The sequence below is a fragment of the Lepisma saccharinum genome, chromosome 3, assembly GCF_977018435.1.
Source record: "Lepisma saccharinum chromosome 3, izLepSacc3.1, whole genome shotgun sequence".
NCBI lineage: Eukaryota > Metazoa > Arthropoda > Insecta > Zygentoma > Lepismatidae > Lepisma > Lepisma saccharinum.
In genome coordinates this window covers 99,443,557-99,457,277 of record NC_139231.1, presented here as the reverse complement: position 1 = coordinate 99,457,277, position 13,721 = coordinate 99,443,557, and the positions used below count along the sequence as shown (strand labels likewise).

General features: G+C 40.4%; 1 protein-coding gene across 1 annotated transcript in view; it reads left to right on the top strand.

The window, feature by feature from the left end:
• The window catches only part of LOC145985908 (uncharacterized), a 38,762-nt gene extending 25,444 nt beyond the window's left edge, over positions 1–13,318 (top strand). Inside the window, exon 2 of the mRNA XM_083120045.1 lies at positions 12,894–13,318. Within this exon, the coding sequence (XP_082976171.1) occupies positions 12,903–13,274 (372 nt within the window). The 5' untranslated portion in view covers positions 12,894–12,902 and the 3' untranslated portion in view covers positions 13,275–13,318. The remainder of the gene's footprint in view (positions 1–12,893) is intronic.
• The last annotated feature ends 403 nt before the right edge of the window (positions 13,319–13,721 follow it).

The following is a 13,721-nucleotide window of genomic DNA, read 5'->3' as shown; positions in this document are numbered from 1 at the left end:
CGGGAAGGGAGAAGTTGCCCCTTAATAGCCTCACTTAGAAATTTAGTGCAGAGGAATCTAATAACCGTTCTTAAACAACATTATGCTTTTACAGAAATAAAAGTAAATACTATTTTCAAACCTACGAAAGTTCCAAGTAACTACGTAAGGAAAGGGTAGTGTATTACTTCCTATGTAATTGGACTCTCCCACTAGCAAATTTCTTATTAACACCTCCATATATTTTATTCTTTAGTTGTATTATCTGTATGTGTCTGCAGAATAAATTGCCCATATATTGCACATGAATAAATTATGTGTAGTTCTTTTGAATTTGCGGTACTAAACCACGTTTATACGTACAATAGTCTTTGAACGGCAGAGATGGAAAATAAAGCGCCAGCAGAGAACAATGGTGCCACTGAAGTTGAAATTCATCTAATAAAGTGATTTTAGGTGCGTCGGGACACACACGACCCTGTTTTGTTCCCATCAATGTAATAAAAACAGTGAGATGGAATGAAGGCTTTATTTCGTCAGCTGAACTCTTATCAAGGCCCTTGCTCCCCATAATCGGAGGATCTGAGCACGCCTAAAATTCCTTATACAGAAATAGTGTTATTTGTCGTATATCCAGAAAGTTGATTGATTTGCTTTATTTTACTTCGCTTTTTGTGCCACTTTTAGCCAATTTGCGAAGAAGGGAATAAGTGATGATATGATGAAATTGATGAATGGACACTCACAAACATCCGCGGCCAAGCCGGAATTCGAACCCGGGACCCCTGGCGTCGTAGCGCGATGTTCTAACCACTCCCCCACGGTGGCCGGCCCCAGAAAGTTGAAAGTGAATGGAATTTTTATGGTGTGTTTTGTATGGTCATTATCAATAGTAAGTCTGTCATATTATTCCACTAAATAATGTCTTTGGAAAAGAAAAAACAACATATAATTAATGTATTTTATTTTACATAAGACCTATGCCTAAAAGTATTTTTGTATATGATGACACAGAACTATCTTATGTTGTGACTTCTTTGGGTCTGACTGTAATATATATATATATATATATACATATATATATATATATATATATATATATATATATATATATATATATATACACACAGGGTGTTAATTTTAACTTGACATATGAAAATAGCGGGAGTGATATGCATGTGAGGAAAATTTGGTCCAAACAAACCATGAACCTTGTCGGGGGGGAAAGTTAATGGCGTACAAATGAGCCCCCGCAGAGGGCCCCCCTGGGGGGCAGGGGGGGGCACGTTGTGTTTTTCAAATAGGAACCCCCGAATTTTGTTTCATTTTGGGATTCGCGGAGTCAAAATAAATAATAATTATGCTTGACATGGGTGCAACAACATGCGAAATAAAAAATATATGGCCATGTGTATGTTTGGAAACACGTAAATGTCGTGCATGGAAAAACGGTAACAGGCCCCCACGGAAATACGAAGAATGGCGTGTGCAGAGGAAAATTTCATTGCTGTCGATGGTGTCATTGAAGAGTGGAAGAAGTACCAAAAGAAGAGTGCGGAGGGCTTAGGGGGAGGTGACAGCATGCAACGAAGAAAGTGGAAATACATCTGCTGGATTAATGCAGATGGCATGGAGATGAGGGAAACACACAAACGTATTCAGGGATGCCAGAAAAGTGTAGGAGATGGGAAGGATGGAATGCAAATACTATTACCCTCGAACCTGTGGGGTGCTTGTTTCAAGGGAGTTTCCTTGCCTCTCACGTGTGGGGTGCTTGTTTCACGTGAGTCCCCTTGCCTCTCACGTGTGGGGTGCTTGTTTCACGTGAGTCCCCTTGCCTCTCACGTGTGGGGTGCTTGTTTCATGTGAGTCCCCTTGCCTCTCACCTGTGGGGGTGGGGTGGTACGTGGGCATACATGCCTTACCCAAGCAAATGCTCGAAATGGTGACCATGAACGTCGATGCATTTATTTATTCTTGCATGAAATGACTGTTCACAATGCAAAAGTGGCAGCATCAATTTGTGTGCAAGCATTTCGTATTCGTTGCATCATGTCGTTGCGCGTTGTGGTACAGTTTGATACACCATTCCTTTAAGAAAACCCCACAAAAAGAAATCTGGCGCAGTAAGGTGTAAGGTCTGGTGATGTAGCCGGCCAATTGACAGGACCACGTCGTCCGATCCAGCGATGATGGAACTTGCGCGTTAATACTTCCCGAGCTATGGCAGCATAATGCGCCGGACAACCATCATGCTGATACCACATGGCCTATCGCTGTGCAAGGCTTAGATCCTCCAGCAATATCGGTAGTTCGTCCTGCAAGAAATTGCGATACTTTCGCCCATTCAATGTACCATCAATGAAAAACGGACCAATGAGTTTGTCACCCATGATGCCACACCATACGTTCACTGACCACGGGCGTTGATGTTCAACTTCACGCAACCAGTGTGGGTTGTCGGCACTCCAGTAGTGCATGTTGTGCCGGTTAACCTGGCCATGGTTTGTGAATGTTGCTTCGATGGAGAACAGAACGTCCCGAAAGAATGGCGGATTTCGATGTATTTGTCCACGTGCCCATTCACAAAACACCATCCGTGCACGGAAATCATCACCATGAAGTTCCTGGTGCAGGGACACATGGTACGGGTGAAACTTGTGCCTCTTGAGTATGTTCCAAACACTGACATGGGACATCCCACTCTGGGATGTTACGCGTGCTGGAATGGGGATCATACACCACTGCAGCTAATACAGCGATTTCATTATTTTCCCCAGTGACAGTTCTTCGACGCCGTCTTTGTTGCGGACACATGCTTCCTACTGTTGCAAATTGCTTGACAACCCTGGCGAAAGTCGACCGCGAACGCACTCTGTTCGGATAGCGTCTGGCATATTCGGTGACAGCATTGTCCACATTCCGTCGACATTCACCATACATGAATATCATTTCAATTCTGTCTTCCACAGATACACGCTCCATCGTCCTAGGTATACCTGCACTTTTACCCTGCACTCACTTCGAACACGGGCACGTCAACTAACCTTCTGAAGCACTCACGCCCAATAACCACCTATTTCCCCAAGCAAACACGGGCACAGAGAGCTGACTTCAGCGCAAGGTCAAATGGCCTAGTTCGTACCTTACGTGTGGCTGGCGTCTGATAACACAGCTGATCCAACAACGTCGATGGCGATAACATACTCTTCGCGTGAGTTCTGGAAACACGATTTACATCCCCTACCCCTTCACTTTTCTGGCACAGGCACAGTTCGTTATTTTGTTTCCCTCATATCCTTGGCATCTGCATTAATCCAGCAGATGTATTTTCACTTTGTTCGTTGCATGCTGCCCCCTCCCCCTATCCCCTCCGCACTCTTCTTTTGGTACTTCTTCCACTCTTCAATGACACCATCGACAGCAATGAAATTTTCCTCTGCACACGCCATTCTTCGTATTTTCGTGGGGGCCTGTTACCGTTTTTCCATGCACGACATTTACGTGTTTCCAAACATACACATGGCCATATATTTTTTATTTCGCATGTTGTTGCACTCATGTCAAGCATAATTATTATTTATTTTGACTCCGCGAATCCCAAAATGAAACAAAATTCGGGGGTTCCTATTTGAAAAACACAACGTGCCCCCCCTGCCCCCCAGGGGGGCCCTCTGCGGGGGCTCATTTGTACGCCATTAACTTTCCCCCCCGACAAGGTTCATGGTTTGTTTGGACCAAATTTTCCTCACATGCATATCACTCCCGCTATTTTCATATGTCAAGTTAAAATTAACACCCTGTATATATATATATATATATATATATATATATATATGTAATTGGTGATAAAATAACGCAGTAAAGTATTAAGTAAATATATTTTATCCCCCTACTTACAAATCATGAAAGGAGCCAAATTCGAAATTAAGTTGAACGGACGTTCAAAATGTTTAAAAATAGCACTATTTCCATAACAGATCATCAAGTATTTTTTACCATTGCAAATATGCAGATTTCTGAAGATACAAGAAAATATGCAGGTTTCTTGACAGAAATGGGAACGTTTAGATACAAAAGGTTAATTTATGGCTGTCGTAGTGGACCTTTTCACCTTGCAGAACTGATGCAGAAGACGCTAGGAGAGCATTATCAAACTGATGCAATATGTTATTATGATGACGTAGTTATTGCTAACGCTACCGAGGAAGAACAACTAAGAGTGTTGGATTCTGTCCTGGGAAAAATGAAAGACAAAGGACTGACGATTAGTTATCGAAAGTCGCGTCTCTTCAGAAAGAAAATTGATTTTCTTGGGTTTACAATTTCAGAAAATACGATATCTTGTGCGGAAAGTAAGAGGCAACAGGCAGAGCAATTGCAGCGCCCGAGAAATATCAAGCAGGTTAGGAGACTAGTAGGTTTCTTAAATTTTCTGTCAGATTTCATAAAGGACCAAGCAAAGATATCCAAACCGATCACAGACTTGTTACAAGGAAATAGGAAATTTTCTTGGGGAAAAGAACAAGAAGAGAGTTTACAGAAGTTGAAGGATGCAATTGTAAATAGTCCTGATCTCAAGATTCCTGACGTTTCGAAACCGTTTCAATTGTTTGTAGACTGCTCTGACATAGCGCTTGGCTATATCGTCGCTCAGGAGGACGATAAAACCAGAAAATTGCAGACTGTTGCATTTGGGAGTAAGAAGCTGTCTGAAACTCAGCGTTCTTATTCTGTCACAGCGAAAGAGTTATTTGCGTTGACCATGGGTCTGGATAAATTTGAATATTACTTTCTGCAAGCACCGGAAGTGATAGCTTACACTGACCATTCTGCGCTCGTGGATATCTTGAAATCTTCTCAGATTCCGAGCCACATAAACAGAATGATAAACAGGGTGACCAGGTTTCCAGTTACAGTAAAATACATTGTCGGTAGAAATAACACAGCGGTTGACTACTTGTCGAGGATCGAAGCGGGATTCTCAGAAAGGGAGAATTACATTGGATCTTCGGATGAAGAAGAAAATTATCCGATACAGGATATCAAACCTGAAGGATATTTCAGATTAGAGATCCCGGACAGGCCCCCAAATAAATATGTTACTAGCCTGCCCCCCACTCTTTACCTCCGCACTCGAGGTTCGGTGCACTTCGTACTCGGCTCTGATTTGTCTAGGGGTATCTTTCTTTGTACGACAATGCACGTGGGTTGCTACAAGTCAACATAATTATATAATTAACTACAAGAGGCAACGGATAACCTTTGCGAAACCTTTATGATCACGGGGATAAATTACCTTGTCCAGCATGTGTGAAATTAAAAACGGAAATTTTGGATAATTTCTATAGTTTAATTAACGTAAAATTTAAAGTATATACATGTCGTATCCGAACGTTCATTTCTCTAATTATTTATCGGGCCAAAACTCTAATTTTGATGTTGGAATCTCTATTGTTTGTACCTGGATGCTTTACATTTCATGAATTACATCTGGAGTACGCTTGTCACAAGGTAGACTCGCGTTACTCCAAGAAACGTCTTAACAGGCGCTAGGTCGCCCGACGTGTACATTTCTCAACCTCCACGGTGACAAGGCACTAGGCTGCCCGGCGCACCGTAATTACTTCAAAAACACTGTTGCCCTGACACGGGGGCAGGGTAACACAGATCATCAAGTATTTTTTACCATTGACCCTCAGAAATATCTCAAACTGACAATGAACGTTCATTGAACTTATTTATGATCGACAGCTAAAAAATCATTCATTTGCGTGGCTGGTTGATAATCCACCACAAGATATAATTTACACAATATTTACCTAAAAACTTTGAGTAAAGTCACCTTCCCCCTAAAAAAAATCCCTTGGTAATGGTCTTTCGTGTTCTCACAAAAAAAAGTTATAATTTGGCACAATTTTTCCTTTGCAGGCAAACCTTTTGTAAAGGTGTACTTGAGTCTGTGCAACCAGCCCTTCCCATTTGTTGGACAATATACTGGGGAAATCCCCCGTCCTTCACTGTTGTCATTGCACTACAACCCCATCGTGATTTAGTATTAGGATATAGCGTAGTGAAGAACTGTTTACAAGCATCGCCCAAACCATTGATTCTCCCCCAAAACCTTTCCCTGCATTCTTTTTTCTTTTCCTAGCTCTCAGCATGCGGTTTTCTTGGAAGACTGGCCGATTGTGAAAGAAAAAAGGGACGGTGGAGGAAGCTTGGAGGGGGGGTGGCGGGGTTGAGCGCGAGCGGTACAGAGGGGGAAACGGCTAGCGCGACCAGCTTAGAAAAGTCGAAGTTAAAATTTACATACATTGCTTTGTACGTCGACAAACTACAGACATTCTAAAGAAAATTATGTAAGATCAGTTTCATTTCTTTGCTGTAGAAGAACAGTTGAAGCTTTCTTGCGCTTTAAAATGTTGATTTAAGTTATTACATACAATTGGCGAGCAAGTGAATTTTACGAAATTGAGATCAGGAAAACTACGTAATAAATAATATATTTAAAAAAAGGCTGCGCGACATAACTAATTTCATATTCGATCTTTAACTCAGTAAAATTTAAATGCCACACACTTGACTGTTCGAGCACAGAAGGTCGACGCAAGAACCTATTTTTTAGGTATCGTCACCAGCGGTGATACGGGCTCTTAACTTGACAGTGATGGAATTTGTCATCATGCATTTCGTCCAATCGCTCTTCTGCTGACGGAGTTGAGGTGTAGTTTCGGACTGGGGGACTGTAGACTCTTTGTTGGGATTGTGAGATAGATTTTTATGGTCTAGGCATGGCGTATGTGTGTCTTCTGACTGGTTAAAAGGCTATGTTGCGTACTGCCGGGTTCACATGATTGGCAATCGCAGGCCAGAATCTTTGATTTTGGAAGTTGATTACTTGTGGCAATAGGGTGAGTTCTAGGCAGTGATGTGTGTCTACGAGTAAACAACGATTGTCTACATTCTACGTGTAGACAATGTAGACTATGTAAACTATGTAATCTACGTCGATAAACGTAGACAACGTGGCGCCCAGCGTTCTTTGTGCAAGGCACGCGCATCTTTCTAGAAGCAGCAACCTGCATCAGGAGGTGGACATGGAGAGCGTGAAGTATTCCACTGCCCACAAATAAGTGTGTTAAGTATTTATGTACGTTCAACCAATTCACTAGGTATTAATTGAACTGCAAAGTTAACTTGTCGCGGCACACTCCAAAAAATGCAACGTCCGTAGAATGACAAGATTTGTCTTTATTTCTATTTCCACCATTTCATACGTGGAAAAAATGCTTTAAAGACATATGCAATTTCCTATGCAGTAACAAGACAAAAAAATATTTTTAGCCCTCCCTTTTGTCATTGTAAAAAATAATGTCAGTTTCAACTATGACTGTCATTTATTTTCTTACGATAGTCCATTTTCCTCTCGTTAGTAAAAATTCGATAACTTTGATTACATCGGATGGTCTTAAGTTGGTTGTAGGGACAGATTACAGACATGTTTGAAGAAAAAAGTACTTTGTCCTTCAAAACGCACTGGGATTTCTTTCTTCCCTGTTGTTTGCATTGTCTACAGTAGACTCTATAAACTATAAGCCAATGTAATCTTCGTGTAGATTACGCGTAGACAACGCATGTAGACGTAAACTTATAGTCTACGGCACATCACTGGTTCTAGGTCTTCGTGAAGCTGGGTTATCCTGGTGCTCCGTTCATGTCCGGAGATCATCCTCCAGGTAAATGCTCCTAGGGGACCTTTAATGGCTCACTTGTTGATTGCTCACTTTGTGACTCGCTCCCAAGCTGCAAGTGCACAACAGCCAGAGATGCTACGAAAGTGATGTTAATGTACTTCAGGAACATAACACCTGCACGCTTACTTCAAATCACTGGTAGGTTAATTTAATAATAATAACAGCAATAATTAATTAAAACCAAAATAAAATAAGAAAATGAAACGTGTAAGAGAACCGCATTATATGATAGAGCAATTTCGCCGCCACGAATTCGTGCATCCCTCTAGGTCCATAATGTACCTGGTACCGCAATGGATTCCAATTTAAACTAGATGAGGCTGCGTATTTTATCCCCTCACTCATAACAATATAACATTTGCGTTTATAACACGTGTAAATGTTCATATTCATAAAGTAAGAGGCCTATCTGATGGCGCAGTGTAAACAAGGGTTCGATACCCGGTGGAGGAACATAGTGGTTCGGATCCCACTTTAAACTATAGGTCCAGTCCCGATTAGCCTTACTGTGCATAAAGTGGACTAAAAACACCAAATCAATCATAAAGTAAGTTCAGCCACTTACATTACATTCAATTATTTTTTCATATTTTTCTAAAAGTCTATTTTATGCACAGATATGCTAATCAGGACTTGACCTACAGTTTAAGGGGGGATACTAACCACTATGTTTCCCCATCGGGGATTGATCCCGGAACACCATGACTACAAGGAGACAGAGATACCGTTACGTCATCGGGGATGCCACATCACGAAACTTTAGTGAAACCCGCCAGATGTCATTTGTTTATTTGGTTTAAGGAAAGTTCCTGCTTTCGCCATTCACATAATACACAAGAATAAGTAGTAGGGTTCGAATCCCGGCCCGGACCTAGATGTAAGTTGTGAGTGTCCCTTCATCAATTTCATCGTATCATCACTCATCCTCATCTTAGCGATTAGTCAAAAGTTGCAGAAAATCGTAGTAAAATCATACAAATCAATCAATCAATCAATCAAATCAATATAATAATAATAATGATGATGATGATGATAATAATAATAATAATAATAATAATAATAATAATAAATGCCTTTATCTGCTGGTACACCAACGTCAAAAGAAACAGTAGACGAATTGTCCATCATTATTTTCATTCAATGTGTTTTCCACAATAAGTATGGACACAACGTCCGCTGAATATCATTAAAGCAACACAGGATGTTGAATACCAAAGAATGAAATAGGGAATTGACACTTTGCCTTCTGTTATCTTTAATGTTTATTGTACGTACGTATCTATAAGAAAGAGAGAGATATTCAAGTGTATTATTTTCTTCTGATTCTGTTATTGTCTTTCTTATAATCTAACTGCACACCAATGCTCATAATAATACAGACAATTTCTATACACGTCTGTATATAAATTGAATAGTAAAATTTGCATATTGAGTGTCATGTTCAATATACATAACCGGATGATCAGAACAATATTCTGAACTTTGCTCCAGAAAAAAAAACATTTATCTCAATATTATTAAATTTATAATATTGAGTAATAATAAAATGATATTATTAAAATAATATTAATAAAATAAATAATTAATTTGAAAATATCGTACTAAAATCAAAATAACTATCTAGTGTAGTTACGTTCGCTATCCTCGCTAAACACATAATTCATAAAAATATATTTATAATGAATACAGCTTAGATGCATTAGTGGATTAGATATGTACATTCATCATTTTCAGGACGTAAATTCCGATGTTTAGACATAATGATCCCGTGTGCTTATTTGATCATGTTAGGCAAATCAGGTTTGGTGGTCTTTGATTGACTAATATTTAAATTATAGGCATGGCAGCCATAGTATAGTATACAGGGTGTATCATAAGTACTAGCGCAAACTGACACAGTTGAAAGTACACCATAATAGAAGCAACAAAGTCTCAGTAAACATCGGCGAAAGATAGTGGACGACGAAAGATAGGAGGCGACGATGATAAGGGGGCGGCGAAAGAAAGGAGGCGACGAGTGATGAAGGGTGATGAAAGATAGGAGACGAAAGATAGGGGGCGACGAAACATAATGGCAACGAATTATGAAGGACGATGAAAGATGGGAGGAAACGAACGGTAAGTGGGCGATGAAACAGGAGATAATGGAAGATAAGGGCGAGGAAATCTAGGGTGTGATGAATGAAAAGGAGTCGAGAGGGAAACAAATGATATGAAGCATGAATGTTAGGGGCGACGAAAGATAGTACAAAATGAACTTAAGGTGAGGGACTAGTAAAATATTATAAAATAATATTAATTCGCAATCACTGTGGAAAGGCCATAGCCAGGGAGTGAGAGCCGTGGCGCAGCCGCAGGAGGGGTGGGGGGCATTGCACCCCCCAACATTGGAAGGAAATCAATTCTACGGGGTGCAAACTTTGACGGCCAAGTAAACCGTCAGGGGGGCACAGAGGAAATAATGTCCCCCTCGATTTCAAATTTTATACAAATAAAAATACATCTTCTAAAATTGGATATGAAAATTTTCTTGTGGTGCGTTTTGTGGCATTGCAAATATTTTTTAGACTTATTAGAAGACCCTTCGCAGGTAGTCGGTCAGGTGGTAGGTACGTTTTGTCGTTGGTACGTGTTGTCGGTGGTACGTTCGGTCGCGTATTCACCCAAAATATTTATTCCAATCAATCAACTTACTCCAACATGATGATGTTGATGATAATAAGAGTCGTGGCTTTTTAAAATGTGAAATACAGATCGCTCTCCTGTGGTAAGTCCGCGCCATTGAAGATCCTGGAGTTGCCTGCAACACCAATCCAGAAGAATATGTAGATGCCATTTCCTTGAGATTTAGCTTTGATTAAGCCATGTTTTATCGAACTGGATCCCGGGCCGGTCCTTTTTACGATTCGAAGGAGAGACTTATTACAGAAGCTCCGTCAGAAGAAGGAAGATGGCACTGCACCAAAAAGAGTGCGCTTCTTTCCTTTCGTCTGCAGCGAAAAAGTGTAATTTGCACACTGCCGTAGATCAGTCGAGATCAGTTTGGCTGTGCATAAAGAGCATAGAGTGCAATAAGTGTGCGATTACTGTCGGATTAAAAAAAAAATGTGGATTACTAGGCCCGGTCTCCAATACATAGGCTTGCGAACTTTAGGGAATACAATTGCAGGAGATTTTTTTTTACAGACTTTAAACCCTTTAGCCCTTTATGGGCTGACGGGACTTTTAAAGTCCCACATCCTACAAACGCTTGCTACGTGACACATTTCGTTTCTGTCTCGGCGGGATTTGTCCCCCTGTTATGTGTAGTGTTTACCACTCACAACAAACGGCAGGAGCTGCTGGAAGTATATGAAAGGGAGCAGTAAGCAATTACTTAGACATAAGCGTCACTAATGCAGCCATATTGACCTCATAAAAATGCAGTGGTCTTAGATTTATGAAAATTCGATATTAGAATAACTCGCCAGAATTTTTTTATAACTTATTCTTAGCTCACATAAATATGGTTATAAAATAATTTTGGCCAAATATGATTGGAAAGTTGTTTTACGAGCAAAACATCCTTTCGGACTGTGCAGTTCCGACAGGTTTTTGGTGTCTACTTTGCTCGAAAAAAATATTAATATATTCTCCGTACTTCTAAACTAGTGGCGTGCCCCAAATTTTCAAAACTGGTGGTATAACTATACCCTTTTTCTTAGAAGTCAGCCCTCATTTTGTATTTTTTCCTAATTTTGACGTTATTTTTTTTTTACGAACAAGAGTTCGTAAAGCCAAATGGGGCTATGACCCCCACCAACCCCCTTCCTTGCACACCCCAATGTTCTAGACAGCTCTTTTTGGTGTTGTAGAGCTATGGCACAAATATCGATGTTGATGAGGATATTGATGGGTGACTGGCAGAAAATATCTCTGATGTAGAGACACCATTTGATCATAATAGCGATGAATATAAGGTAGTGGCGTGCCCAAGGCGGTGTTGGGGGGAGTAATAACACCCCTTGCCAAAATCCAGGGCACGCCACTGTTGGGAGGTCAAGAGTGATGACTCTTTTTATTTACTCTATCTTGCTCACTTGTCTTTAATTTATATATTTGTGTTCTGAGGAGTATATTCTAAAATGTGTAACAGGTAGGGTGTAGATATTTTGCATGTAAGTGTTGAAGGGAGTATACATATATTTACTAAATAAGCATCATATGATATACATCATTTCTCTGTTTATACACAAAACGTTAGTGGCCTGTCGGGACTTGCAGGTCCCATTAATTGTAATTAGTAGCTATTATTACAATGTCAGAAATTTTTTTATTGTCAATCCAGCCAAAGGAAGTCTTACCCATACAAATAAATATTTCAAACTGTCATTTTGTGCCATAACAAAAATTCAGGCTATAAAGGGTTACATTAAAATATTCTGGAAGACTAATGTCCTGAATATCAGCTGTTACGCTTGTGGTCTTGCTACTGTGAATACAAATATAAATCAACTTGATCAAAACAACCTAGCAAGCATAATTTGTGAGTAGACAAAACTAAATCAAAACACACATACACACTCACCTAAAACCGTAATAGGCTAATATAACAAAATTCTTCAAATACCATAAAAAGATAGTAATAAAAATCTCGTCATTCCGAGAAATAACAAAGTTTGTCCGGGAGAACGAGTTTGATTCCGGGAGACTCCTGGCGATTCCGGGAGACTCCTGGCAATTCCGGGAGGGTTGGAAAACCTACCCCTACACCAAGTTTGAACTTCCTCTCTCAGGCAAGGTTACTTGGAGATAAACCTTTGTTGATTATTAGAAAAGCATTGACAATGACGTATTTACAATTTCTTTCTTGTGTAGGCACTTAACGACTGTACGAGTTTATTTAAAGCAAATAAGATTTTTTGTAACTTAGCAAGTGGTGTGAACATGTGAACAAAGTCGCAAATAAAATAAATAAAAATAATAAGTATAATTTTTTGGGGGGTTGTGGAGTCAAACCCCACAGTTCGCCTTAAATACAGACAATCATCAAAATTGTTTACCTTACTGGCTTTTTTTGGGGGGGGCAACACGTGTAGTACCTGTTCAGTAGACGCAACTGTAACTTGCTTTTTTAAAAATAAATTTAACCAATTAATACACCTTGTTCCTCCACAGGTGGCTGCGATGTTCAAACTATTCTCAATGCTTCCCTTCTTCGTCGTGTTTCACTTTTTCACCACCAGAGGGACAAGCTGCAACCAGTCTTCCCTGGAAGACTGCGCCATCGATGAGCTGCGCTGCGAACTAATTTGCCAGTTCGATGAGCTTCGCCACCAGTGCACCAGGTGCCGCTCGAGAGTCCCCATGAGGTTCGGCAAGCGCTCGGACGAGTCGGAAGTGGACCTGAAGGTGCGGACGACCAGCGTGGACGACAGGGGCGGAGACCCCACCTTCGCCCTCTTCAGCAAGTCCTGTCGCTCATGCAACGCCTTCCTCAGCAACTGTCAGGAGCTTCTCAGGACCTGTCAAAACTTGCAGAGGGGAGTCCGGAAATAAATTCTCTCGCAGATCAAATGTTGCTCTTGAGTGATCAAATACAATAATCACAATAAAAGAAAATCGTGGCTGGAAATTGCCGACTATTGTCTTTTCCCTGAATATGTTAAAAAGAAAACAGTTTCAAATTCAGTTCTAGAGCACAGTGACGGTCTCAGGGATTTTGTTCACCCCGTCCACGAACCCATAAATTCTATTGAGTTCCGCAACAGTACAGGAACAGGAACCTTTTTTCTCACAATTTAGATTCGGTCCAAGTTGCGTATTGTTTCATTTCAATACGGAACTTGGACCGTATTTAAATTGATCATAATTGAAATACTTTACAGAAAAAAAAAATCTTTACCGTCCAGAACCCATTTACGCTTGCTGATTTTCTCTCCTGGACTGGAATTGATTTTCCTTAAAATTCCTGAACCTTTAACAACCCTGATTGCATGGATTTTC